We start from the raw sequence: 27,236 nt of genomic DNA on the forward strand, positions 1-27,236 counted from the left end.
AACATTGACACAAACTCAAATTGAATGATGAAGTGAAACTAAAGTGACAATTCAGTCTGACCTAAACCTTTCCCATGTGGCTGGACTGGTGCTGACTCAGTGCAAGGCGGTGGAAAAAACTGATTGTGGAAGACTATAATTGGTCGACATTAAGACTGGCGCTACCTTTCCTGAACTTACCACTGATACATTGGTCTTAAAAGCACATCTGTGGTTTCCATGGGGACCTGTGTGCTCAGTTGCGTGCAAGAATGTATCTGACAGCAGCAGAGCAGTGCAACAACCTCAGTGTCATTGTTCTGCATCCAAAGTCTTTCTTTTTCTCTACTTCTTGCTCTCTCTGTGCTTGTGTTCTTACTTACTTACTTCTCTGCCAGTTTCTCCCTACATCTCTCTTTCCAGTGTGAGGTATCTGCTGAAACACACATTTTCTATTGTGATCAAACAAGCTATTGTTCCATATCATATAAAAACACTGAGCAGTCATTTGGTGAGAAAAAAAATCAACGCACTGGAGGCAGTAATGCTAGAAACACTTTATTTATCAAGACCAACCATCTGATATTTTTAATAAAACAATAGAGAAAGACACAATAAATTATTTAAGTAATGCATACAGTTTTGTCATGGACATTTTTCTGAATTCAGCAAAGCTGGGTTTTGCTAAAACTAACGTCAAAATATGACAGTACAATCCCCACAATCCTCAGAGGGGAAGCTGAAACTCTGGACCAAATCTTACTGAAAGCATGATAACCCGAAATTTCCTCAAAGGTCTAATGTGTGGTTTCGATGCTCTTACAGTAGTTGAAGTGAATAAACCAAAAAAAAAAAAAAAGGAGACAATAAAGCACAAGCAGGTTTAAATGTCTGGCATTGAAATATATGTGATTCTACTGTAAAGAACTGGAGGAGAAAACAAACCAGCTATGAGGAAAAAGAGGAATGTCACTTTGGAGCATGCAACAATGGAATGTGCTGATAACGCCAGCAAACTGGCAGACACAGGATACACACACACAAACACACACCCCTTACATACATTTACAATACACACATTTGCAATATATCTCCTGTTGGCAGCAGATTTCATAAAAACTCTAACATAGTCGTTGGTAAAGTAACTATACATTTTTCAGCAAAGCACCTTGGAAAATGACACGTTCCTAATCACCATCTGGCTCGTTAGCTACTGAAAATATCAAGGGGTAATTTACCTGCCAACCGTGCTCTGTGAAATTTGAACTAATCACCAACTCTGCATGAGCTTGGTGTTTATCTTTGTGTTTCAAAATGCGACACACAGGAATGAAAGCAAACTTCGCAAGAGAACAGAAGAGAAAAGCTTGACAGCAAAATGTGGCTGCTTTCTTAGATGAACTACAGCCCAAAACAACTGTGTGTGTGTGTATGTGTGTGCATGTGTACACTTACTTGGAATGTCACTACCGCACAACTGGGCACACTTTTGGAGTGTTTTGTATCCCACACCTGCCAAATAACACCCTTGACTTACAGTACACACATGCACATAGACACAGCCATCACACAGCTGATCGGGTTTCACTGTGACCGAGGAATCGTCTCAGTGTCCAGTTTATTCTTTTTGTCTGCCTTTAGAACAAAAGTAGTGTGTAAAATCCCATTTTATCTGTGTAAATCCAGCCTGTGAAGCGAAGCGGGCCTGAGCGTGTGTTGGTGGGACACATGGGGGGGTGATGATGGACCGATGACAGTGTCTTTTATTTCTCACAGCTGGGTCGTGTGTATGGAAATGAAAAGCAGTTAGTTTGAATTCTTGCTCTACTGCTTTGAATACTCTATTTACCTACACACACACACACACACACACACTTGCACGAACAGTCACATGCCGACCATTCACATGCTTGTATCTCCTGCCAGCTCTCACAGACTGTTGGTAACCCTCCACCCCTTAAACAAAAGGACCTCTTCCTGAGCTATTACAGGCAGACTGGCACGCACGCGCACACACACACACACACACACTGAAGTATCAGTTGTATTTTCAGCCAAGACCAAGAACATTACTCTAATTCCCACAGATCTCTTTTTCACTGTGGCGCTGCTGCAGATGTGCAAACCAGTGGGTCAGATTGTGATACGTATGAGCATCTTCATGAGGAAAAAAGCACTAAAAATCAGGCGAGCTGAGTACATGAACATGCTGACTGAAACCGCTGAAATAGCTGCAATCTTTTATGGGTTGTATCTTGAAAGTGGCTCCTCTCTCGGCTCTCATCCAGGAGTGCTGCTAATCTACAAATAGGCGGCTTGATTGTCCCTTTTCTCAGTCGCCCCTCCTAAAAAACTCTCCGTCTCTCTTCCTGAGTGTCTGTCCCTCTTTCCTCTTATGTGTTCAGGGTCTGAGGATCATGGTTTTATCCGTGTTAGCAGAATTCCTGTTAGCAGTCGAAAGTCAGGAACGCTCAGAAAAGCCTGATCTGACTTCTCCTTTGATGTGTTAGAGAGTGAGTGATAAAGGGAGAAAGAGTGTGTGTGTGCATTAGAGAGAGAGAGAGGGAGACAGAGTCAGTGAGAAGGAAAGAAGGAAAAGGAGCAGGAAGCGTAGGGATAGAAGGACAGACAAAGGGAAGCGAGAATTATACACAGACAGGAATGTGTGCAGAACAAAGGAGGGCCTCACTGAAAAATAATGCAGTAAAAAAATTCAGTATAAATAACTAGTTTTTATCTTTAGGTAGGAGTGGAAGCCTAGAGTGAAAGTGTTTGTGTGTGTGTGTGTGTGTGTGTGTTAGCATGCAACTCAGATCTGGAGGGTTGTGGTTAGCCTAATTTCACATCAAGATAAAGTGTTATTTTGGTTTACACTTCCTCCAACCCCTCTCCCTCCTTCCTTCTGTCTCACGCTCACTCATCTCAGCATGCTCCTGGCGGAAGATCTGCCTGAAGTTTCTAGAGTACTTCAAGTGTCTTATTATAACACGAAGAAACGCAAATACGTACATGTGAAATATGAATAAAAAACAACTGTTTACACAGCAGTTGGAGTCACTTAAATTTCAGTTCAATCAAGTTGGCATCCATTAAACTCCTTTAATCAAAATGTAAATGTAAGTTTGATACGATATAGGTGTTATTTCTTCACAATGTGTATGGTATTTTTTTGTATCCAAATGGTTTTCAGTATTTAGATTTTGGAGGAAATAACTTTGAATTGAAAGTGAATTCTTCTGGAGAAGGTCCACTGTTATTTTAACACTTTATGGCACACAAGTGATGTTTAAATGTGGTGTCAACACAGAAGATTTAGGCTTGCAGGAAAGTTCAATAACAAACGTGTTTGGCTGGAAACATTTATACATTTGTCTCTGTACAGAGGAAGGTAGGTGGTTTGCTTGCAAGAACAAATGTCATTGTGTATGATAGGAGCTGCGGTTTGTCAGTCAGATTGTTGCCTTCTTCTGTGCTGCATGTGTGTCTGCGTTGCTGTTATTAAATGAAGTCAGTTGCAAAATAGATTTAAAAAAAAAAAAGAACTCGTCCAACAGTTCCAGATGCATGTGCCAGTCTGTGTGTCTCAGCGAGGGGGCTGGGAGGGACACGCACACTCGCATGTTTCATGGTGTGCGAGGAAGATCTCTTGTATGACCCAGTGCATCCGCGGCTTCCGATGGCGCTGATTCAGAGTGACCTCTGGGGCGTACTTCAGCACCTAAAGGAGGCAGGGAATAACACAGCAAGGATTAAGAGAGGATGTTAAAAACTACAAAAATTGTAGTTAATGTCAATAACTCCAGTTTGAATTTGAAAGGGGGAGAGAAATGAGAAATGGAAAGAAAATAATGAGAAGCTGATGTAAAGTCTGTTTTAAAGAACATAATTCACAACAAATCACTGCAGGAGTTCAACAGAAACGACAAACACTGTTCCCTCGAGAGTAAAAACTTGACATTGAAGCAAGTGAAGGACATCAAAATATAGATTAGAGGCAAGGCAAGGTTTCTAAGGAATGCAGTAGTGTACTGTGAAACTCTATAGGCCACAAGACGACAATTACCACCCTTCCCCTTGTTAATCATAACTGACCACACTGGAATTCCTGTATTATTTTAACATTTATTAATTATTATTTGTTTTCAGGATAACTTGGAGCTGGAGCCCTTCCCAGTAAGGAAATCCAGGACATGTTGCAAAGGGACTCATTGCTGACTGTGCAAAGAGAAGACAGTATATAGTATCTTAGAAAACATACCAAACATCAGGCACTTAAAGCAAACGAAGGGATTTGGCATTACACTGTACACACATATTAGAGACTGATATACACAGTATACTGTTCATATTTTTACTATGTCAAAAAGTTTGGATATTGTGGTTTTAAACAAAAGTTAAACCACTGTTTACACATACGGAGTCATCAAGGCTCTGTTTACATTGTCTGTGAAGACACAGAGTCTGTGAAGCACTTTATAGTTAGATTTAGTCAGCCTTTCACTATAACTGACTTTGTTGCAGATGGCCACATTGTTCGCAGGTGCCACTTCTAATGTGAAAATAGAGTGGAAGTACAAATTGTTCCCCAACTGATGCAGTGAATTTGCTCTCTAAAGCTCAGTGAAAGCGAGGCTGTCCATGACTTATGTCAGGACCTCCCAGCACTGAAACAATAGTGTGAGTAAAGTCGATGAAGGAAGTAGTTACAGGTCTAAGACTGCCTGCAAGGAGAGGAGAGGAAGATGGAAATATCTCTCACACACACACACACACAAAAACAAACACACAATGATACACAACCACACACTCACGAGAAACCCACATGCAAGCAGTTTTATGCATGTGCAGTATATACAGACACAAACATACCTTTTTCATGCTCTCGTACACAGTGACTTACACACACGCTCACATATACATTGCACAATTACAACCCAAATACCACTTTTGTCTAAATTTCCATTGTATGATTTTCAACAGTGAGAGAGACAGAGAGAGAGGGAGCCCTGCAGACCATGTTTCAATAATGAAGCTATGCGAGAACAAAGACACAAAGAGATGGAGGGAAGAGAGGGAAAATAATCAATGACAGGCTTAAAGAACAAGAATGGTGCATTGCAAAGGGATAAATTGAAAATGGGAATTGGGAAGAATGAAAGGATGATGGAAGCCCACAGAGAGAGAGAGAGAGAGAGAGAGAGAGAGAGAGAGATAGAATGCTAATAATTCACTGAGTGAGATATGGAGAGATTGGAAAGAGAAAGACATAGAAACGAATGGAGGAGAGAAGCAGGGAGAAAGTGTGAGGCTGCTGGTGCATTGCTGCTTCATTGTTGATGCGGCGCCTGCCTCTGCACGCCCAATTTCTCTCTCCTTCTCACTCACACACTCAGCATCTTTTTAGCCCCTTTAATGTTCACATCTAAAATGTGCTGGAAATTTTACATGTTAGTCTCATGTATGAATAAGCACCCGTATCACTTTGCTGTAACACATCCAGCACAGCTAAGTCAGTCTAAACTGAATGCCTTTGCATTGATGGAAAGGCCACAGCACGCACAAGCATATGCAGAGAGATAGTAAATGCACATCTTTTTCCCGCCTTCATAAAAGCACTAAAATGTATTAAAAGTAATGCATTTATCATTTTAATAATCATTCTTATGCACAAGGGAATACAATTAGTTTAACAAGTGTAAAAAAGAATATACTGACTGAGTCAATTTTAAGTTTTTCAGTCACCCTTTACTGCCATGCCAATAGATATGAATATCCATCAAATGCATGTGAGTAAATAGGAATTAACCAAGGTAACAACCTAATGTCTTGTATTTTTTACCTATGCTTCGGCACATTTGGACTGTATAAAATACGCAGCAGAACTATTTATCTAACAAATTAATAAATAAATTGATGGCCAAATTTATTTGGAGGTCCACTAGTATGCTCCTTCTACTACGCTCACAATGTTTGTTGCCTACAAAACAGGTTTTAAAATCACTGATAACTGAGAGAACTTTCTTTTGTCCTTCATATCATTACTTTCCAACTCACTGCTGTTCTCCAGCAGTGACGCCGCTCTCTGTCACACAACAGATCTCACATGAACCATTACAGACAATTTACATAACGGAAACCTACATTTATAAGACACACACATTAGTGTAGTCAGTGTGTGTGTGTGTGTGTGTTTGTTGTATGCATGAGTGCCTCTGGTGTTTGTACTGTACTTTACTGTCAGTAATGATTAAAACTGTGTGTGAGTGAAAGAAAGAAAGAAGTAAAAGATAGAGAAATGCAAAAGAAAGAGAGAAAGAAAGAAAGAAAAATGAAAAAAAGAAAAAAGATGAAGACAAAGGAAAAAGAAAAGAAACAAACAAACTCACAAATCGTAGTTTGAGTGATGCTTTGACAGTTCCACCAGTGTGTCTTTGCGCTATAAGACCTACCTCGTGTAGTTTGACTGTTGTCTTGGAGGCCTGACAGGTGCAGCTGTTGTTCCAGTTATTGGTTCCGCAGCCACAGTTGCCTCCACAGCGTTTGACCAGCAGACATCGAGGGAAGAAGACAGCATTGGTGACCCTCAGCTCCTCACGCAGGTTTACAGAGTAGTTGCGAGGAGTACAGCTGTACCGCTTGACGTCGTCATAGAGACGGTTCAGATCGACTGGACAGTGAGAGAAAAAAAGAGAAAAAAACTCTTTAGTTGAGTTTTTGTTGTATTTATGTTTCCTCTTTGATGCAGTGTTTTTGGGCTGCACTTAACAGAGGTTACTTTGCAAGGTCACATGTTTTTCTGTGTATTTTATGTTGTTGACGATTCAAATTTTGCCTTTCCTTTCTTCATTCATATTTGTTATCATGGCAACCTACCTTTTCTTTTTTTCAATTCACTGCATCTGCTGCTGATGGTAACAAAGACATCACTTCCTCATCAACTGGTTATTGGCAAAATTATTATTGTGTTATAATATGAAACAATCAATAACAAACACATGATTGTTTTTCTATTGTAGTACTGGCCTATAATAGTTATGTTCCTTACATAACACATTAAAGGAAGTAAGGGTGAGCCTGACAAAAAGCTGTTTTGATTTACTATTGCTATTGTCTGTTGCTTCATATCATCATTAAAGGTGGGGTATGCAATTCTAATCCAATATACATCTTTTCGTCAAAGTCAACTTAAGTGGCTTGGACCGGGCCACACAACACTATTCTAGCCATTCCTGTCATGATTTGTGTGTCAGGTAACGTTAAATGACTTGCCCGCGGACATTCAGCTTACTTTCTAGTTTGCCAAGATATGCTGTTGTTGTGATGTTAGTTATAGTAGCAGGCAAGTTGTGAGTATCGGTGTCTGGAGCTGGTTTGTTGGCTCTGGAAACTGTCTCGTCCTCTTTGGCTGTTAGCTTCGCAGAAGCAACTGTAGGGACTGTTTGCTAATCCACAACCTAAGCTAATGTTAGTTGCATTACTTGCTGTGTCGTTGTTTGCTCTATATCATGGTGTTTATCATGGTACTGGATTTCTCCAGAATTGCATACCCCACCTTTAATTGAAATGTGTGGCATGTTGGAGACAGAGATGGAAGAATGAAACATGGATGGAGGCAAATAAGGCAAAGTGGCTGTAATTCACACCAAAGATATGCTCAATATTGACTGAATGAAGATGAAGAGAGACTATTAGATATGAGTACAATTGCAACAACTTGACTGTAGAGGGACAGATGGAGAGATTAGTGGAAGAAAGAGAGAACACAGGCCAGAAGAGGAAGCAGGGGCCATTAATTGATTGTAGATTGAATGTACTGACCGCTGTCTTTTTTCATGTCATCACTTTGGAGAAAATCACCTTGTTTGTGCACTGCCTGCTGCAATGGTTCAAAACTAATTTCAGGAGAATCAAAGGGACTATGGGACAAGGTGATGGGAAATAAGGGATTAAAACACTGGTCCAAAGGGGAAAACCGGGAGCGCCAAAATCAGGAGCTTGATAAAAATCTGTCTATATTTCTATGTTTCATTAGTATTGGCATTAGAGACCACTGACTGAATGATAAGTGCACCTTGTTGCTCAGCACAAGGAGAGCCTGAGATCAAACTGTAGCAGGTGAGCATTTATTTTGAAGCTGTTGAAGGCAAAGATATATTTTAGGGACAAATAAAAGAGTGAAGGAAACCAAGAATGTGTTGCATGTGGAATACAGTGGGAGCACTTTTTATTGCTCATATTCTGCAGGCAATCCACAGCTGTTTTAAAGGATGGATGAGACAGAAAATAAAAAAAGAAAAGAGATGAGATGAGAGGAAGAATAGAAATGAAAGAAGAGCAACACTGCGCAGAAGATTGACTGCCCTCTTCACTGAGGTCATCAGCAGGATAATCAGAATCAGAAATCATCACCACACTGTCCATACCATGGCTGGTGATTACACTAGGCCATTTAATCAGTGATTTTACTATACTTTAATACAAGTTTTAACCTTTTTTCTTTAAAGAAAGGCAAAAAAAAATCCAGATGGAATAGAATTAGTCGATTTCACTTGCGTGCAGTGTGGTTTCATCTGTTAGAAAAGGTTATGCATTTTAGCAGTGTATGAATAAGAGTACAAAATGGAGCCCTATCAAGCTCTATAGAAGCCTTGCAACGTTCGTGCCCTTGTCTTTCCGCCATGATAGCTGCCTGTAACTACTGGTAGCCACTTTGATAATAAATTGCCTGTCTCTGAAGTGGGAAACCTGGAAAAACATGATGTTCTATTCTATGACTTGTGTATGAATTCCAATAATGAGGCAACATTTATGTGAAAACACACACCATTGTTTAGCACATTGCACTTGTTCTTTTACAGCATGGAGGACAAATAGGTATTTCTCATTCTGTAAAAAGGCTCTTTGGACTTGCCCACACCTCTGCACTGGGGATGGAAAGGCAAGGCCTCACTCAAAACAGCATTATTGACATTATTACACAGTACCAAAGCAGGCGTATGACACATTATGTATGCCAGTAAACTGGATTAGTTTGAATATTTAAGAAAACATAAATTTGAGGATCGTGAGGCAAGTCAACATGAACTGTTGAATATTTAGATCTTAATTACACATTCTTTCAAAACAGCTATCAATGGACGATGTAAGCAGAACTACGTTATTTGCGCGCTCTGGTTTGAGTTATTTACTACACTAAAATAGGGGTGTAAAAGGTTTAAGGACATTACCTTAATGGTCTTCTAAGGTTCAGAGGAGACAGCCTTGAGCACCATAGGAGGCACCCACTGTACTACAGTCTGACGCTTCACTACCCGCAGTCAGAAACCACTTTAGGAGAGGGTGACTGAACAACCCCTCAGCAAAAGCAACATGACAAGAAGAAAACACTGATGCGTTCACCCTTATGATAGAGTGCGACTGTCTTCTGTCCAGCAGAAAGAGGCAAAAAAGCATAAACCGATCAGTTTAGTCAAGTCAAGTTGTGAGCTGAGCTCCTATAAACCTTGCCCTTTAGGCTGTGATGGTGGACTGAGCCTATGCACACTGGATAGTCTACTCCACAGAGGGGAACAACTGCGCATTCACCATTCTGAAGCCATTCAGGGCCCAAACCATGAGTGGCTGCCCAGGTATTGACATCTGCTTACTGTACTGTTCACCCAAGACAGGGTCCCCAAAAATTGGGGTTAAAGTGGCAGCATCACGAATTTCTTTCATGTATCATGGCTCCGTTCTCCATCAGAATCAGTGGATGAATCTACCCAGACACTACACAAGTGCTTTGCTTCCAGACAAAAACAAAGACAACAGAGCAAACGGTGTGGAGATTTTCCACTATTATGAGACTGAAAGAAAGTAGAAGCAGGGTTTCTGTATAAGGGCCATTTCTACAGCCAGTACAAGGTGGGTTTGGTTGTTTGCCCAACAAGTAGAGCCTATAAAGCACATAGAGCCAATTAAAGAGCACAGCCTGGGTGAAATGGGATAATCCTTCCTTGAAACAAATGAAATATTCTTTAAAGAAGTTAATTTGCAGTAAAAATTAATTCAATTTTCTTGAGTCACTACTAGATTTTTCACTTCATTGAAGAACAATAAGCTTTTATGACGTAATACAAGCATAAAGGACTTGTCAAGATCGATATTTGCAGTAAACTACAACAGTGTAGCTTGGTGAGATTGGCTTGTTTTTGAGCTTTGCTGCAACAAAGCAACAATAAAGATCAGTCATGCAATAGAGACTGCCTAGAAATTGCATGTCCTCCGTATTAGTACAACAATGACAAATTTGCTTGGCGTGCAATATTGTGTGTGAGTGAGAAACCAATAGAGAAGTGCAGTGGGGTCAAGGGAAGCCTAATGGGATTGATAATCAATAAGCAAGTGTTCACAAAAAAGAAATATTTATATGGGGGATTCCATTCATGACACAAAGCATGTGGGGAACCCACGGGTTATACTTATTTACTTTGGCAATACAGAGAGAGAGAGATAAAGGTAGAAGGTGCACTATTTATATTGACAACATTGATTTTGGTTCCATCAAAGTGGTAGAATTGTCCATATTTACAGAATGCGTTTTCTTTCAGGCCTTTTCAGTTGCATGACAAGATGACTAGAAAATAAGATTAGATATAAGAGGAATATAGAAAAGGAATGCAGCAAATGAAAGCTGTATGCACATTTGTATGTGCACGCGTCTGTGTGTGAGGTGTTGTATGTGTTTGCATGCTCCTCGAAAATCCCTGCATTCTGTTGCTGTGTGCACATCCGCTACATAGGCTAAATGAAAAGTGGATTATGTCTGCACTCGTGTGAGTGTTAACAGGTTAAATGAGGACAACTGATTCAAACAGCGTGTCTGTGCCACGTTTAAAAAAAACACAAAAACAGTGAATTTATTGGTGTGTATTTTGGATGAGTGGAGACATAACATTTTCAACGACTACCTTAACTAATTTATTAATCTAAGGTGTATCATGGAGGGAGTATGAAACTGAAATTAAGAATTAATCTCATCATCTAGCACTATAGTACACACCCGGCATTATGCTACACTACATACGCCTTTGCTCACAGCCAAATCATAGAAATCAATGAAGTACAGGTGACAGAGAAGCCATCATATCTGTTTTTGTGATTTTACTGAAGAGCAAAATAGCAGATTTTTAACAAGTGATGGTTTCATGGTTGATGACAGAATTGTGAGGATGTCAAGAGTCATGACAGGTGCCTCCAACATTTGTAATGTTTTTATACACCTCCCAAGGGGATGCAAGGTTTGCTGTAAAGGAGCTGGTACAAAAGCACGGCTCTGATAGGCACATTTGTGTGTTTGTGTACGTGAGGGTAAGGTGCACGTTAAAACTGCATGAGTGAAGACGAAGGCACAGGTCATGTGTGAGCGTGTAGGCGTGTATACTGTATGTGTGTGGTGTGTGTGTGTTCTTGCAGGGCTGAGCTTGTGTCCCTTTAAGGGGAATAAGTGTAAACTCAGAAAAGCAGCAGTGTGGAACCCTGTCAGGGAGTGTGGAGGAGAAAAAGACAGACAGACACAGAAAGACTGAGAGCAAGCAAGACTACGAGAGTGACTATGTCATTCACACAGCCACCAACATGAAAAAAGTGTGTGCGTGTGAAAATTATAGAATATATTCTGCTCCAAAGTTCTGCACACGGATTTGTTTGTTTGTATGAGTATTATTATGTTTTTATGTGTGAGTCTGCATGTGTGTGAATTACTTGGACTTAAACGTGTCCCAATATTATGATCAGATTTACTGTTCTACATGGAAACAAAGGTGGGAACCAAATGTGTGTGTGTCTTAATGAAAACAAAGCTAAGCTGCTGACCGTGGCAGATTTCTGCTCCGCTGCACAGGTTGAATTTCCAATTAGACAGAGCTGCGCCGGTACAGTATATCAAAGACGTGCAGCACCTATGCACCTCCCTGTAGTGCTGCAACATGCACAAGGTTCACCCAATATAAGGAGCCTTCTCATGCCAGCCGAGCACACACATGCGCTGATAAATAGAGATAGATTTGCTGTCAAGCAAAAATATTTACTAAGGAACAAGAGAGCCCTTGGGTACAAAGAGAGTGCAGGAGAGAGATACGGAGGCACAGGTGAGAGAGATGGGGTCGAAAGCACTCAGGTCTGTTGCAAGCTTGAATGGTTCTACACACTAGTCACACGCATCCCTGAACACACACTCCCATGATTGTGTGATGTGTGTGTGAAATAAACATATGCGTGCCAAAATTTTATATTTGCTCTTAAGGACAAAATCTATTGCCTCAGTGACTCCGGGTCATTGGCACAGACTTCACAGTAAAGAATTGCCTTGAACTGCTGGTCCTGTGTCACCTTAAATCTGTCACTGACTCACTTTTAGACCCACTAGAGGGCAAACTGCTCATCTGATGACGCAACAACTTAGTCAGGCTACGGTGTGTTGTTGCGTCACAATAAGAGCAGGAGCTAGTTTCATTTTTCATAATGATCTTTTATATTCACAGAAAACTAGACAAGGGGCAAACATATTTCCCAAATTCATCAGAATGCTTTTTTAATTAAACTTTTTTTTCATTTCTATGTTCAGCACTGGGGAGTAAAGTGCACAGAAATTTCTCCTACCTTTTTATATTCCTTCCCACATGCCAAATAAAATGTGTTAAGAGATACACTCAAATAACAGACAGCATAATGTCATTTTAACACTCTGCCTTACTTGATACAGACTGGATAGTGCGGTTCCAATTGCATATGCAACAATTCATTAGCATGTTTTCATTGGCTGTCACCTGTGCAATATTTGATCATAAGGCAATGGCTCCATCACATTGTCATTACAGCTCTGACTAATAATTTCCTTCCAATTACCAAGCTGTAGACTTTGTCCACTGTAATGCTGTTCCACTGAGTTTTATGTATAGCTCAGTATGTGAGAATGGGCCTCCTGCTGTGTGGGTCTTCCTTGGTCAGCACCCCCTCCACTCTATTACACCAGCTAGCAACTACTGCACCAGTCTGCAGCGAAATAATGTGAACGCAGCAGAGCGGTTGAGGATCACCATCTGCAGCACAATAAAATGGGATGAGAACATCGGCGCTCTCATTTTCCTGCATCAGCTTTACTAATATATTATATATTATTTATTTTATTATTTATTATATTATTCTGAGATCTTTTCCCATGCTTATATGTTGATACATATAAATAGTCAATATTTCTGTTAAATATCTCTTATACATTCAAAGAAAAAAAAAAACATTATTTCCACACTTCATAACATCACTGTACAAAAATGTATCTTCTTGGTCCATATGAGCCGTATACCAAGAGAAATATTAAAACCAAAGATTTTATTTTTATGGCTGCACTATCGTCTCCCTGTAATTGCCTGCTACAAATTATTTTGTATCTCTGGAAACATTGGGCTCTTCACTTGAATTTAAAGCCCCATTTAGCATTACTTTCTATATTCATGTACTCAAATGTCTGTGTGACATGAAGGGTTGTTAGTACTATTGAACCACTGATTGATCAACTACCAACTCTGTACAGCACAGCATTTACCCACAGCATTTATTTTTTATATGCATTTCTTGCTAGCTTGTGGCTATTTAAACGCTGAAAAACTGGAGCTTTCTTTACTTATGGACTTTTTACTTATTTATAGTTTGATAGCATCCAAACGAACAGTAAATACTGTGCTGTCATCATATCGACTCATAGTCTAAAGTTTCAGCCCTGTATTGTAAGACTGTCTGGTAATGTGTCAGCACATTCCATTTGCAGCGGTTATATTAGAGCCAAATGAAAGTGATTATCATCAGGCTAAGAGCACAGTCATGCAAGACATATATGTTTGGGTTTAGCGCTCTGCAATCCTGAAAGACTGTGAGACAGTAATACATGTTTAAAATTATGTACATACATTTGTTGGACAGGTTCATGTATGGCTTGTAAAACTTGGAGATATAAAGTACATCTTACTTTTATTATGTCTGCTTGCCAGATAATAGGCCCTGGATCTGTAATGTATGTGTGTTTGAGTGTAGATGCTGTCCAGGTCCTGTTTCCAGGTGTCTGGGCTCAGGGATTTGAGAAGCTGTTCTACAGTGTCAAAGGCAGCTATGGTCCGGTCCAAGTCCTCCAGTGAGAAAGGAACCTCTGTGACAGTCGCTGGCATCTGCCCTCCACCACTGTCCTGCAAAGAGCAAAGGTCAAAAGGTAAACTCAAAATTATTCATTCTATTATTAATTTAAGCCTATTCTAACTTTAGCAATTAATTCATTTATAGCATTATTACCTACAGCACATCATAGGTAGCCATGTGCCAAAACCTGTGGGTCACCTTATTATTTCTACCACCATTATTATGCAGCAGAGAGCTATAATACAACCCCATATAAAGGGTTTTTACGAATTGTGGAAGCAATTGCTATATGCACAGAGATAGGAGGGGTACTTCTGCAGCTGAGGAAACACTGGTTTTCTGAACTTGGTGAAATCCTTGACAATGGTCTTGGTTCCTTAAAAACTGCATATTTTATTGTTTACTCTGTAGTTGTAGCGTGTGCTGTGGTGGGGAGGTCAGCACTGTTTCTTTGCAAGCATTGAAAAGATATCCAAGGATTCATGGGAAGAGTTAGAGATATCAACAGATAACCTCCACACAAAGAAAGAAAGAACCATGAACATAAAAGCCACAGTCACTATTGGTCATACTGATTCAGATTCCTCTAACAAGAGTTCCCTACTAAACATTTCAGACAGAGCTTTTAGTGAAATGGAAAACAGATTTTCAAGATGTCTTGACCTACACTTGACAGTGTAGCTCTTTTCTATTTGGCTTTCTTTCAAAATCTGTAATATATTTCACTTACAATAACATACTGTTGTTTGATCTTTCTGTATTGTAGAGTGTGATCAAGACACTACAAATGGTGCATTTACTGTGATTAAAAAATACTCTCCATGCACTCCCCATGTATGCACTCATACAACATGTAAATATGAGAGCAGTCTGACATTTACTGTAAGTTAAGAAACCAGCCTATACCCTGTAGTATAGCACACTGGTGGAAATACTGTATGCAGTGTTTCACCACATATGTATGCTTGCATCCCATTGAGCTCGAAGCATTACATGCTTGAAAAGAAAATATTTACTCTGCCTAAAATTTAAGAGATTCTTTTATTCAAACCTGCTATCATTATTGTGCAAATTCAGCAACAAAGTCCTCTAAATTGGTAATAATTTCCCACATATATATATATATATATATATATATATATATATATATATATATATATTTTAGTGCCGTAATTTTTGCAACAATACTTTTGAATACCACTTTATATCATGATTAGCACTGACATCCATGCAGGTCAAAGGACAAGGGAAAGTGATGAGAAGATGTCAGTAGGTTATGGAGGGAGACTTAGATTCATTAAAGCTAAAATGAGAACTGAAGTACACCTCTGAGACTTAACATTTGTTAACATTTAGTGTAAGAGCTTCAATACAGTGACTTAATGAGTATAAATTAAAAATGATAATTTTAGTATCACTCTACCATGCAATAAAAATGTGCCTCTGGCTCATGTAAAAAAAAAAAGACGGCTCAAGTGTATGTTGCATTCAAAAGTCAAAAGCACCATTTAAATGTATTACTTTTCAAATAACTAAATATTGTCATCTGATACAATTTGTATTTTTTTCATTTAGAATAAGGATTTTAAAATGCTCACAATCAGCATATCAACAACAAGCTGAGAGCTAAAAAATCATCATAATCCCTATAATTAATGTATCACACATTTGCTCGATAGTGTGAAACAGTTACCAACATGAGCTTAATGTAAAACAACCACAGATCACTGGGAAAACCCATGAAGCAAGATAGTGTTTCAGAGTGCCATTTGAATATAAAGTGGAAGAGCCCAACATGTACATCCCTTCAACATACACCCACACACATTTAACTATTATCAGTCCATGCAGAAAAACTGCCACACAGCCCAACGCACACTAATTGTTATGGTCACATATGTCACTGAACCGCACTGCTCATACACACGGACACACACACATTACACTGATGTACTTATAATAACATTAGTCTAAGGAAGCATGTCATTTTACATCTCAAGCCATATGCATAATGAATACAGTACATACATGTATGAATGTATTCTGTGTGTGGGTGTGTGTTAGCCTGTATGTCATATTTATTGGTGTAGCAAATGTTCCTGGTGTGCTTAAGAAGAGACTTATGATAGGGTTGGGGGGCAGGTAGGCTGTATGTGTTATATAACATAATCTGTGTTATAAACAGTATGCTCCATCTGCAGAAACGTTATTAAAACATAGTTTGGAACAAGGGAATTCAAAGTTTTTTTAAACATTGATATTAGTTTGAAATAAAATTGTATAATCTCGATGATGGTGATGACATTTTCCTAGCTGTACATTTCTTTTTATGGTTGTATAAAACTGTCACATATGCATTTATTGCCTCCATTCAATGGCTAATGAGTGAGCTCTGTTTCTGCCAAAAATATCCCTTATTATAACTGAGGTCAAGCATGCCTACTGAATTTTAATTCTAGGATTTTTACAATTCATAGAGTGTGTATGTGTGTGCATGACTCACCGACATGGGCAAAGTGACAGCCTCCCAGTTGGTGATGGATGCAGGCAGAGGAGAGTCATACTGAAAGGAATGGACAGCAGAAATAACAAATCATTAATTGATCAATTGAGCAGAAAATAGATGAGAAACCATACTGAAGAGAAGAAAAGGAAAAATGATTATTGAATGAATGAAAAAATGTTGTGTGTTTCTTATGAAGGTGGTTTAGTGCTTTAAGAAGGTACAGTCAAGAAGCTTTTCAGTTAATGATAAACACAGCTTTATTATGATTGATGGAGGCCATCAAGTAAAATAAAACTGATGTGAATAGTTCCCAAAGCAAATGAATATATGATTTAGGTAAGACTAAATGAATCACGGTCTTGTGTCAGGGAGTTGTATGCAAGGGTCCTGCTTTGGCTGACTTGTACCTCATTAAAAATACATTTACATGTCACAATAACTGCGCAGAGGTTAAGTGGATAAGAATTTAGATTTGTCTGCTTGGTTACTAGTAAATAAATCACTGTTACGGTATGGTTAAGTGTTGGCAACTAAAACTACTGGGTAAGGTCATGTTAAGATCCTGGCAATAGTTAAAATTAGGGGGAAAATAGTTCTTCTAACCATTGGTTAAAAGGATGTGAACCTCAATCTACAGCATCAAAGTAAAATATTTTGTAAGCCCAACTATCCACCCTCCTCCATGTGACTTGCAGCATTAACATCTACTGCATAAACGCTGCAAAGTCGTGGTCCTTGTTGATATGTGTAGAAACTGTATTGAAAGTGTATCTGTTCCGTTAGATAGCTGACTGACCCAAAGACATTGTTCGTGTGGATTGCACTTAACATTCATATTGTACATATTTCTACATTTGCTCACAGTTACTGTATAGTTGAGGTTAGACACCTACAGTAAAACCACATGTAAAATGTTACTAAAAGATCATGTTCATCAGACAGGATCATCAGACAGGACAGAAAGCTGGGCAGCTAAAGGCAAATGCTTCCACCTGTCACTGCAATGTCCTGACTTTTTACCTTTCAAATAGTTGCCTTCAAACACAGTTTGTAGGATAGGGTGGAGCTTCACATGTAATCTAAGGTTATCCAAGATATTCAGGTGTCTGCCTGTTTAACTGATGGACAGGAAAATCCTCAAAGAATCTCCAGTGACCCCAGTCACAGCATGCCATTGTGTGTGTCTTTGTGTGTGTGTTTGTGTGTGAGAAAGAAATCAGACTCTGGTCAAAGCACATTTAGGTGATAAACACACATTAGACTGACATATCTGGCACACATGCCCACATTCTTTATCTTTCTCTCTCTCCCTCTCTGTCTCTCTCTCACACACACACAGTTTCTGGCATCACCCTCTTTACTACACACACATAAAATCTTACTGGCTATTGAATCCCTCTCCTTGAAGAGTCTTAAATACCATCTCCGGTCAATATGGAACAGTTAATCTGCCTCAACCACACTTCAAAGACACAGTGCCCTCACTTTGTCTTGGTGTGTGTGTGTAACTGTGTGTCTGCTAATGTAATAAGAGTTGACATCAAAGCCTGTCAGTGTGCAAAGGTTTTTGTTTAACAGATTCTTGCAAGTGGCCTTTGGATAAATGTATGCATACACATAAACACACACACACCCAAACTAGCCGTGAATGAGGTCAAAAGGTTTCCTGTAAGAGTGCGTGTGTGTGTGTCTGTGCGAGTAAATGCATGCTTACAAATTCCTAGTCTCATTTCCTTTTAAGGTTAAATGCTTCTTGTTAAGCACATCTGGGCCACTTACAGTTTTTCTCAATTGTTTACAGGCGTTTTCTGAAAGCATATCTCATATTCTCAGAACTCTACACACAAATCCAAAAACACACACACAAAAAGCACAACTCCACCAACCTCCTGCAAAATGAAACTCTTGCATTCAAAACATTGTTTTGTCTTCTCAAACTGGTATTTTGTGTTCAAATGACACACACACACACCATCATATGAATAGATATTTCAAAGAACCAATTGAACACTGATGTGCTCAATGTAAGACACTACTATGAATGGAAAACACTAGTATGAATGCATTATCAGGAGACTTATGCCCTTTGAATGTGCAGTGTAACACTTAACACTTGTACTTGTCACGTACCAGTGTTAGTGTGTAAACAATTGAGAAAAACAAGGTTGGAAAAAGGTTGACAAGGCAGGGATCAGAACATGCAGAAGGACTGAAAACCTCTGAGCATAGAGACTGTAGTCGCCTTACAGCAACGTTTACCCTCTTACATACTTATCTCATGATTTTTTGACATTTTTGTATTATTACTTTTATAAAATGTGTTCTTGTTGAAAGAAAACTGGATATGCTAATGTATATAAATGTACATATGTTGAAACAGTAACTTATTAGAAAAGTAGATTAAACCTTAATGCAGGTTTATGTTTTAAACTGATAAAAAACCAAGGTGGCTTTTCCAAATGTGTTTTGGTTTACTTATTCTAACATCCAGCCTTTTAGTTCTGGTGCGTTTGATGTTCACGCTGACTTTTTACAATCAAGAGGAGTAAATCACATGCTTTTAATTGAGGAACTGCAAAGGTACATGGCGTAAGACATTACACTTCATTTTACTTCACTTTCTTATGTGTAATCCTTGCACTCGTGCTGATGTGTATATGTGATACTGTACCACGGTTACCAAATAATCATGCATAATTATTTACATACGCAAATGAACCAAACCAGTTTGTTTCAGTCACACGAAAACTGGTTAGGTTCCCTAAGTAGTTAATAATCTACAGATTAACCGACTAAAGTTTTGTTATACAAAACAGTTTAAACATGAAAATGTAACATTTTTACATTTTGGATTTTGTGATGTCTCACAATAAAGAAATGACAGAGGATGTAAATAAAAACCTCCGTACATTTCATGTAGCAATGTTAAAAAATAGCATTTGGTGGCTACATCTGCAACTCCAACTTCAAATACAAAAAGTAGTCTACAGGACATACAAGGATCTTTTGTGTGTGTTTGTCAAGTTGCTAAAAGAAGCTAATTTTGTAAGTGAATTGTTTTTTAATATATTTTCTTGTATGATTTAAGAGCCAATATTTGTTATAGAAGCTAAAAGTAATATTTCAGACAATATTGCTGTATTCACTGGTGGTGAAGGAACAAATTTACACTAGCAGTCTAGTGGAGGGGACACAAGGGAGCTGCCCTTTTCAACCTCCATTTTGTACAGTTGGACACTGGAGCAGCTGAGGATTAAGTGTGTGGTAGATGGTGAAGAAGGAAAGAGTATTTCCCTGTTGACTTTTACTCTGCATGGCCAGTTTTCTCGTTTACAGCCAGAGGACATTTAAGTTATTAGATAAATCACACCAGCCACATTTATGCTGTCTCATCTGTGTCTGGGTCTAGGTAAATTTTCAAGTAAAAGCTAGGAAAATGCTCCTTCTCGTGTAGCACAGTGGCTTTTCTTGTTGTTCTTGTGGTTTACTGTGATACGTCTGGTCTTTGCATTATATTTATGTCATCAGTTTTGACACTGTCTCGTGGTGACTGTTTTTTCCAGTTGCTAACAAGCATTGTTCAATACTGAAACCACATTTTCAAAAGTCTTCACACAGTCAGTGAAACAGAAGTCAATGCAGACCAAACTGTGAACCATTTTTCATTGCTTTCAGACAAAATGCATTCAGTGACAACACTTTTCAAAATTCAGGAACTCTTTTCTCCACAACATGCAAAACACTGTGTATTTTCAGCACATTTTTCTAATGCTAACACACTGCATTCAAAATGATTACAAACACATTCAAAACAGAATGATGGCAAATTCCAAGCATTTATGCAGTAATTATTTTAAAATACTGAAAGTATACTAAAATACTGGAGGCAATGAAGACATTTCTCCTGAAGGCTGCCAGGGATGGATCAGACATCCCAGGAGGAACTTTCCAAGATGCCAGAGACGATATCAGATGTGATGTTGATGAGAACAGAGAGAGAGCAGACTAGAACCATCACTGTAATTTACTATAATGAACAACTACACATGTTGTTACAGTAATGTGTAGGATGAATTTTATTTATTCTTTTTTTATTATCATTGCAGCCCAATGCAGACTGTGTGAAGAGTTTTGAAAATGTGGTTTCAGTATTGAACAATGCTTGTTAGCAACTGGAAAAAACTATAAAACAGTAGTGAAGTAGAGACTACACTTGGGTTGGGTCATTTAAAGAGTGGACATGTATGTTTTTACTGTTATTCCAGCAGAAGCAACAGAGGTTTGCTTGGTGTTCGCACACTCATAGCTGGATACTTAGGAGGACTTAGCCATTGCTAAAAAGACAAAGAAATTTGTGCCACCAAGAAAATATCAAATAGACATATCAACAACATCAAAAACACACTAATTAACACACAAATTATTATTTATAGTCATAGTGAAAACAAATGTTTCATCAAGCATTATCACACACACAGGTTTCAGTTTAGGTCATATGGAGTCCAGTCTATATGGGAAGCACACATGTCGGATGACTCAGAATGGTAATCTGGGAACTAACTTGGATCATATTCTTTGATCAATAATAGTCTTTTCCCACTGAACCTGGCTTAGCAACACTTCCCAGGAAGGTAATTGATAATAAAGATAAAGATAATTCTCACAATTGAGAATGACTTCCGGATGGAAGCCGAAACGTCTTGATTCTGAAAACAGTGTCCAAATGACTACGACTGAAACCTTTTCTACGATAGAACACTCCTGGACGAATGAGGGACTACACCGACTTCCCAGGAAGATCCACCCAAAATACATTGCTGTTACTTGTATGATCTCAGACAATAAAATCAATATTGGAAACAAACAACACATACAAAGATCTATTAGGGTCTGAAGTCTTAAAAAGATAAACTTAGAGCTGCTTCTGTTCACAATAAATATAATGAGGCTGATTTGTGCATTCAAAGAGCCTTTCTTTGAGCCTATATAACCAAATAGCTCCTAAAATGTTTATCTTATGCAATCAAAAGCACTCATTACTTCATGTAAGCCTGCACTGCAGATGACGAATCACACCCGCTGAAAACAAGATTTGAAAAGGATCAAAGAATAATGATTTGGGATAAAAACAGTGACATGAAATATTCTGTTTGATGGTGGGCTTTTGTTTCTTTTGGGGGGGGGCAGTTTAGGTCCCAATCCGTGGAAACCTATCCAAACTTGTTTTTTAAAAAAGAGACCAGATCCAAAAAAGACCAAAGGATAATGTGACCCAATCTGAAATGTGGTCTACCTGATTAGACCCCATTTACACTTGTCATTTCAAGTGTCTCATATATGAATAAAATCCAGAGGAGTTTTAATACACTTTTGTTTACACATAACCACATGTTATTCTGTATGCATCTCCATTAGCTAGATCACAAATCTGATTGCAATCTGTCTTGGTTTTCCCGGGCTGCATGCATAAACCTCACTGCCTAATCTGCATAAGCCTCACTCTAGCACAGTGAGTAGTGGTAATGCTCCTGAAGCTGTTTGGTATCGGCTATAAATCACCAGTAGAAGAGGAAATGGGCGCTTTAGCAGTTTTGCAAGAGTTTAGCAGCTACCTACTGTAACAGAACCTACTCGTGCTGACAAGCGAGACAAATGTTTTGCTCGTCTTCATGGCTCTTACTGACATCGCTCCTTCACCCGTACTGATCAATGCTCTCTCATCCACAGATCATGTTATACCTTCTGTATTACTGTATGTTTTGAAATGAAGTTAAATGATACAGAGAAAAAGAAGGTTGATTTCAGTGTCATTTCAGCTGCCGTTACAACTGTTTACTGCCGTGGTTGCACTTGGGGGGAGTAAAGATTACGTATGTGTCTTGGAAAGACAGATGCATTTACACCTTTTCAACATCTGTGTGGAATGCATCTCAAACCACCTACCATGGTGGTTTGAACATTTAGATTTCAATCATTTCTATTGCCTGTTTTACAATTTACACTTAGCTTTTTTGAGATCAAACAGGTATCCAATTTGTCCAGGACGCACAGAGTGGCTAAGTCTAAAGAGAGAGAAGACCAAACTTGCAGTGGCACGATGCTCCTCTAATTAACGAGCAGCCATAAAAGGTCATAAAGAGCAGCAATACATGTCATTTTTCCCACATATCACAGTTCACACTCTCCGTTTCGCCTCAAAGACCACATTTTTCCTCTGGTGGCGGTCATTTTAAAGCACATGTGATGACAGTGAGTCTGCATGGATCCACTTGGGTATTAGAGATATAGACCCAAGACATGCAGCAATAGAACGAGACCCTATCTAGACCTGATAAGACTGAATATAATTTGGGCCTTGCTCAACTTCGTTCGTCAGATTTTGGTTACTAGGAACCCAGAGGACCTGTGAAGAGCTCTAGTCAGACAGGCAGAGAAAGGTTGATTCGGAGAAAGTAACGATTGGTGTAAAACACAGACACACAGATTTGAAACACGGCAGGGGATTAGTAGTAAAACTGTGTTTTGTTTTGTTCACTCTCTTTTCCCTATATGTTTCCATCTGACTCCACTCTGCATTTTCTCTCATGTTTTCTCCTTCATGTTTTTTCTTTTATCTAGTCAACCTCAGTCCAGTCTATATCTCAGTACCTCACTAACGCCTCTCTCTCACTCTGCTTCTCTCAGTTCAGGTTGTTTTAGTCATTAGCTGACATGTTGATACCATCTCAGACACCTGTTCTCTCCTTCCAGTGCTGCTTCTTCTCAGTCTCTCTCGTCCTCTCTCTTCCTCCTTTCCTCTCTCTGCCTCCTCTCCTCCTCCCTCTTATCTGTTCGACAGGTCTGGAGAGAACAAATTAGACCTGCTAAATTAAGCCACACACAGCTCTAGTCTAGCTGAAGGGAAGCTGTGTGTGTGTCTGTGTGAAAGATGGTAAGACAAAAACACACTCAAACACAGGAGCTCTTTGAAAAATGGTTAAAATGGATCAAATAAGATAAGCCCCAAGAGCTGGATTCTGTTTTAAATGTACAGAGGTGTGATTATTTGACCAGGGGAGAAATAACAAAGGGTGAGGAGGGAGGGAAGACAGAGAAAAGCAGTGAGAGTCTGAGAGAGAGAGATAAGGAAGTTATATTTTGAGGTACTTTTACTTTGCTGTCATTATGTTGGATTGAACGTGGTGAAGTTGCTCTCTAGTATTTTTGGCTGAGGTCATTAAGGGCTCATCTGGCTCAAACATACAGTTTATGGCTGTGAGATTCCTCTGTTGCCCTTAAACTGTGTTGCCATAGCAACTTAGGACACATGGATTTGTTGTGATGTGGGGCTTTGAGGTCATCTGTGTTTCTGTGATAGTCTTGATTTTATTTGCATTTAATAGTAAATGGACTCTTCAATCCTGGTGTCTGGACATCAGTTAAAAAAATAATCTGAAGAGACTATGGTAATTTCTAACTGTTATTAATGTTACTAATGTTTTGTGCGACTTTATCATATGTATACCTACATAGATATATGGAAAAGAGATTATTCTAAATCTACTGTCCTGTACCTTTAAATGACCTCCAACTCAACCAGCTACAGCATTAAAATGCTGCTTAGTCATTCATGCATCAATAATAGTATTAGCTTGTGTAGCTAAAGCCTGATATATAGAAGCTTATTCGTAAGTGGTATTATTGTTCAAAAACGACTTAAAAACATTAATAAGTTACACCATTGCACTGGGTGATGTTACTTCATTATGATGAACACGGGCATTGTAGTTTATTTTAAGTCAATCCCTTATACACCACTCTGCTGCCGTAAATACTAGCTAGCATATCAAATGTGTATTAATACGGGGCTAATAATTGTCCCTAAGAAATACACTATTTACTCCAGTTTGAGTGCCATTTGCTAAAAACTACAGTGCCTAGCTACTTAGGAAATTACTGAGCCCTGAAACTATATTTATGTTTACATCTTCAGTAGGAACCAATTAATCAAGTGCCATAGACAGGGTAGGGAAGTACTGACTAAGACATTATTGGTAGGTCTTTGTCTTTTCATAGGATTTGTTGACAATAAGAAATACAAAGAATAACGACAGCCTCATCCTTCAAGTAAAAAAAAATGTGTTTTTGCTGATGATATGTAGAACTTTTAGTACATATTGTGAGGAGAGCCAGGGTATTACAGGGCGCTGTAATATCAAAATGACTGTATGAAAGTGAAGGATTGTCTGCAAATACAGTATATCTCACTCTCTCTCTCTCTCTCTTTGTCTGTGCCCTTTACTCCATCTGTGCTCATACCACTTTTTTCTCAGATAATAAGCGATGCCTCTAGTTCAACCGTGTCTGTGATGCTGTGTCTCTTCCCCTCTCTCTCCTCTGCACTCAAAGAGGAAGCCAGGGAACGTCTTTAAATGCCTCGCTGTCTCTCCGCTGCTCTTTCTCTTCCCCTTTCCCCTCTGATTATAGGGTGGGAGAACATCTTCAAATCAGAGTCCCTCTTTCTTCTTTCCTCTTCCTGACAAAATGACAAAGCTAATCTCCTTATCCGTTCCTTTGACAGCCTTTAAGAGAACCCTTTTTCATCCTCCCGCCTGCCCTCCTTCCCCTATCCCTCCATCTCTCCTCTGCTGTTGAGTGGACATGTGAAAAAAAAACAGTTGGCTAATACATTTAGGCATTTTACCGACAGTGTTACTAGAGCCTCCCTCCTCCCTTACTCCTTCCTCTCCTATCTATCTATCTATCTATCTATCTATCTATCTATCTATCTATCTATCTATCTATCTATCTATCTATCTATCTATCTATCTATCTATCTATCTATCTATCTATCTATCTACCCCATCATCCCATCTCACTCTTTTATTGCCAAGTGGAGGTAAAAGAGTGAAAGAAGCATTTTACCTGAAGCATTGCAGTGGTACTCTGGCTGAACCCATTGTTACAAAAAAAAACAAAAAAACTTTAAGCTGTGTCCCAAATAACAGCTCATGATTTATTGTCAGCTGTGTGTGTGTTACAGTGTGTGCATTTGTCTGAGTGAAAGTATATTTGTCTTACCAGCAGTGAGTAGTAGACTTTGAATCCCGGCTTTGCAACAAAGTAATCATCAGACTTGAAGGTGACTCTGAGAGAGTTGGTTTTGGAGTTGAGACTAGGTGGTGCCTTCTGCCCACACCAGCGACCCCAAATTATAGTGCTGGTCTCTGATTGGTCCTCCACTTCAACAAAGTCATACCTGGAGTGGGAGAGAGAGAGCGATGGAGAGGTAGATGAATGCATGGGAGGGAAGAGGGAAAGATGAAGGATAAAAATAGTTAAGAAGAGAAAAAGTGAGACCTTGAAACTGAAAAAAAATATGAATGGATGAATGTGTCCTCACAAATGAAGGAAAAGCAGTGATAAACTTATGTCTTATTTTTGTTTTTTGTTCCTTTTAGGGAGCTAGCCTTCACTACAATTTGGTCTTGGTATGGATTAAACAAACAAGATATAACGTGTTAATTAGTGAGCTTTAGAGGTGCTGGTAGAAGGATTTTGTTATCTTTGGACAGAGCCAGGCTAGCTGTTTCTGGCTGTTTCCAGTTTTTATGGTAAACTAAGCTTATATTGAACAGTTTTGAAAGTGGTATCGATCTTCTCATCTAACTCTTGGCAAGAAAGCCAATAAACCATAATTGCAAAAATGTCGAACTTAAGGTGGTTTAAATAATCCGGCTAAGTGTTGCCTTATTTACATCCTCTCTGATCGTCTGCTTGAATTTTTTGCCCTGTCAGACTTGAGCAATTAGTTATCTCTGTGTTTCCAGATCTCAGCGACTGCTTTGGTGAATATAGTGTTACCATAACTGATAAAAATTATGGCATGCACTACAAAAATAAGACCCAATTTGTAATAATTTTTCTTTAACAACAATGTGTACATTTAGCTCCTTCTGACACTCTTACACACAGTTTAGCTTAATCTTTGAGTCTAAAAATACTTTAGCTCTAGTGATCAAAACTCAGACAAATTAATGATGTATTCTCAAATCATTAGCTAAAATACTTGACAGCAGGTATTTTGCAGGGAAAGTTTTTCGATCACTTTCCATTCCAGCAATCATTGCCCCAGTCAATTAGTAAGTCCATCAATCAAACACACACACAGATACACACATACACAAACAGTCAATGTGACAAACAAGATTTGAAAAGCCAGGCAAAGCTACTTTCTCCCTCTTCCTACCTTTCCAAATATCTCCTCCCCCTCTTTCTCCTCTTGGTGCTACCCATTGTCTTTTCAGCAAAGTGCTAACAAAGAATTGCATATGGGGATTAAAAAGTCTATTTTCTCCCTTCAGCCCTCAAGGACATACTTCTTGCCAAGAAAGTAAACTTCAACTATCCATCTCTTTCATAGTGATTCCACCCCCTATACCTTTTTATATTCTTTTCTCTCACATCCTTTCAATCAGTTTATTGTTGATGTGCTAATGTGCATACATTAACAAATCATTTTCACATATTTTACTGTTGCTGTTGTACGTCTTTTCAAGTTGAAACTTCTACTCAAACTTTTGCTCTCCTCTTTGTCACTCCAAAC

General features: G+C 38.9%; 1 protein-coding gene across 3 annotated transcripts in view; it reads right to left on the minus strand.

The window, feature by feature from the left end:
• Positions 1–524: 524 nt before the first annotated feature.
• Positions 525–27,236, minus strand: part of pdgfd (platelet derived growth factor d) — a 55,408-nt gene continuing 28,696 nt past the window's right edge. For all 3 annotated transcript variants that reach the window (XM_044203559.1, XM_044203558.1, XM_044203560.1), the window contains exons 3-7: positions 25,712–25,889; positions 16,649–16,708; positions 13,982–14,195; positions 6,429–6,646; positions 525–3,697 (exon numbers count right to left, since the gene is read on the minus strand). In XM_044203559.1, the coding sequence (XP_044059494.1) occupies positions 3,563–3,697; positions 6,429–6,646; positions 13,982–14,195; positions 16,649–16,708; positions 25,712–25,889 (805 nt within the window). In that variant the 3' untranslated portion in view covers positions 525–3,562. The remainder of the gene's footprint in view (positions 3,698–6,428; positions 6,647–13,981; positions 14,196–16,648; positions 16,709–25,711; positions 25,890–27,236) is intronic.

The sequence above is a fragment of the Siniperca chuatsi genome, linkage group LG7, assembly GCF_020085105.1.
Source record: "Siniperca chuatsi isolate FFG_IHB_CAS linkage group LG7, ASM2008510v1, whole genome shotgun sequence".
In the NCBI taxonomy this organism is placed as follows: Eukaryota; Metazoa; Chordata; class Actinopteri; order Centrarchiformes; family Sinipercidae; genus Siniperca; species Siniperca chuatsi.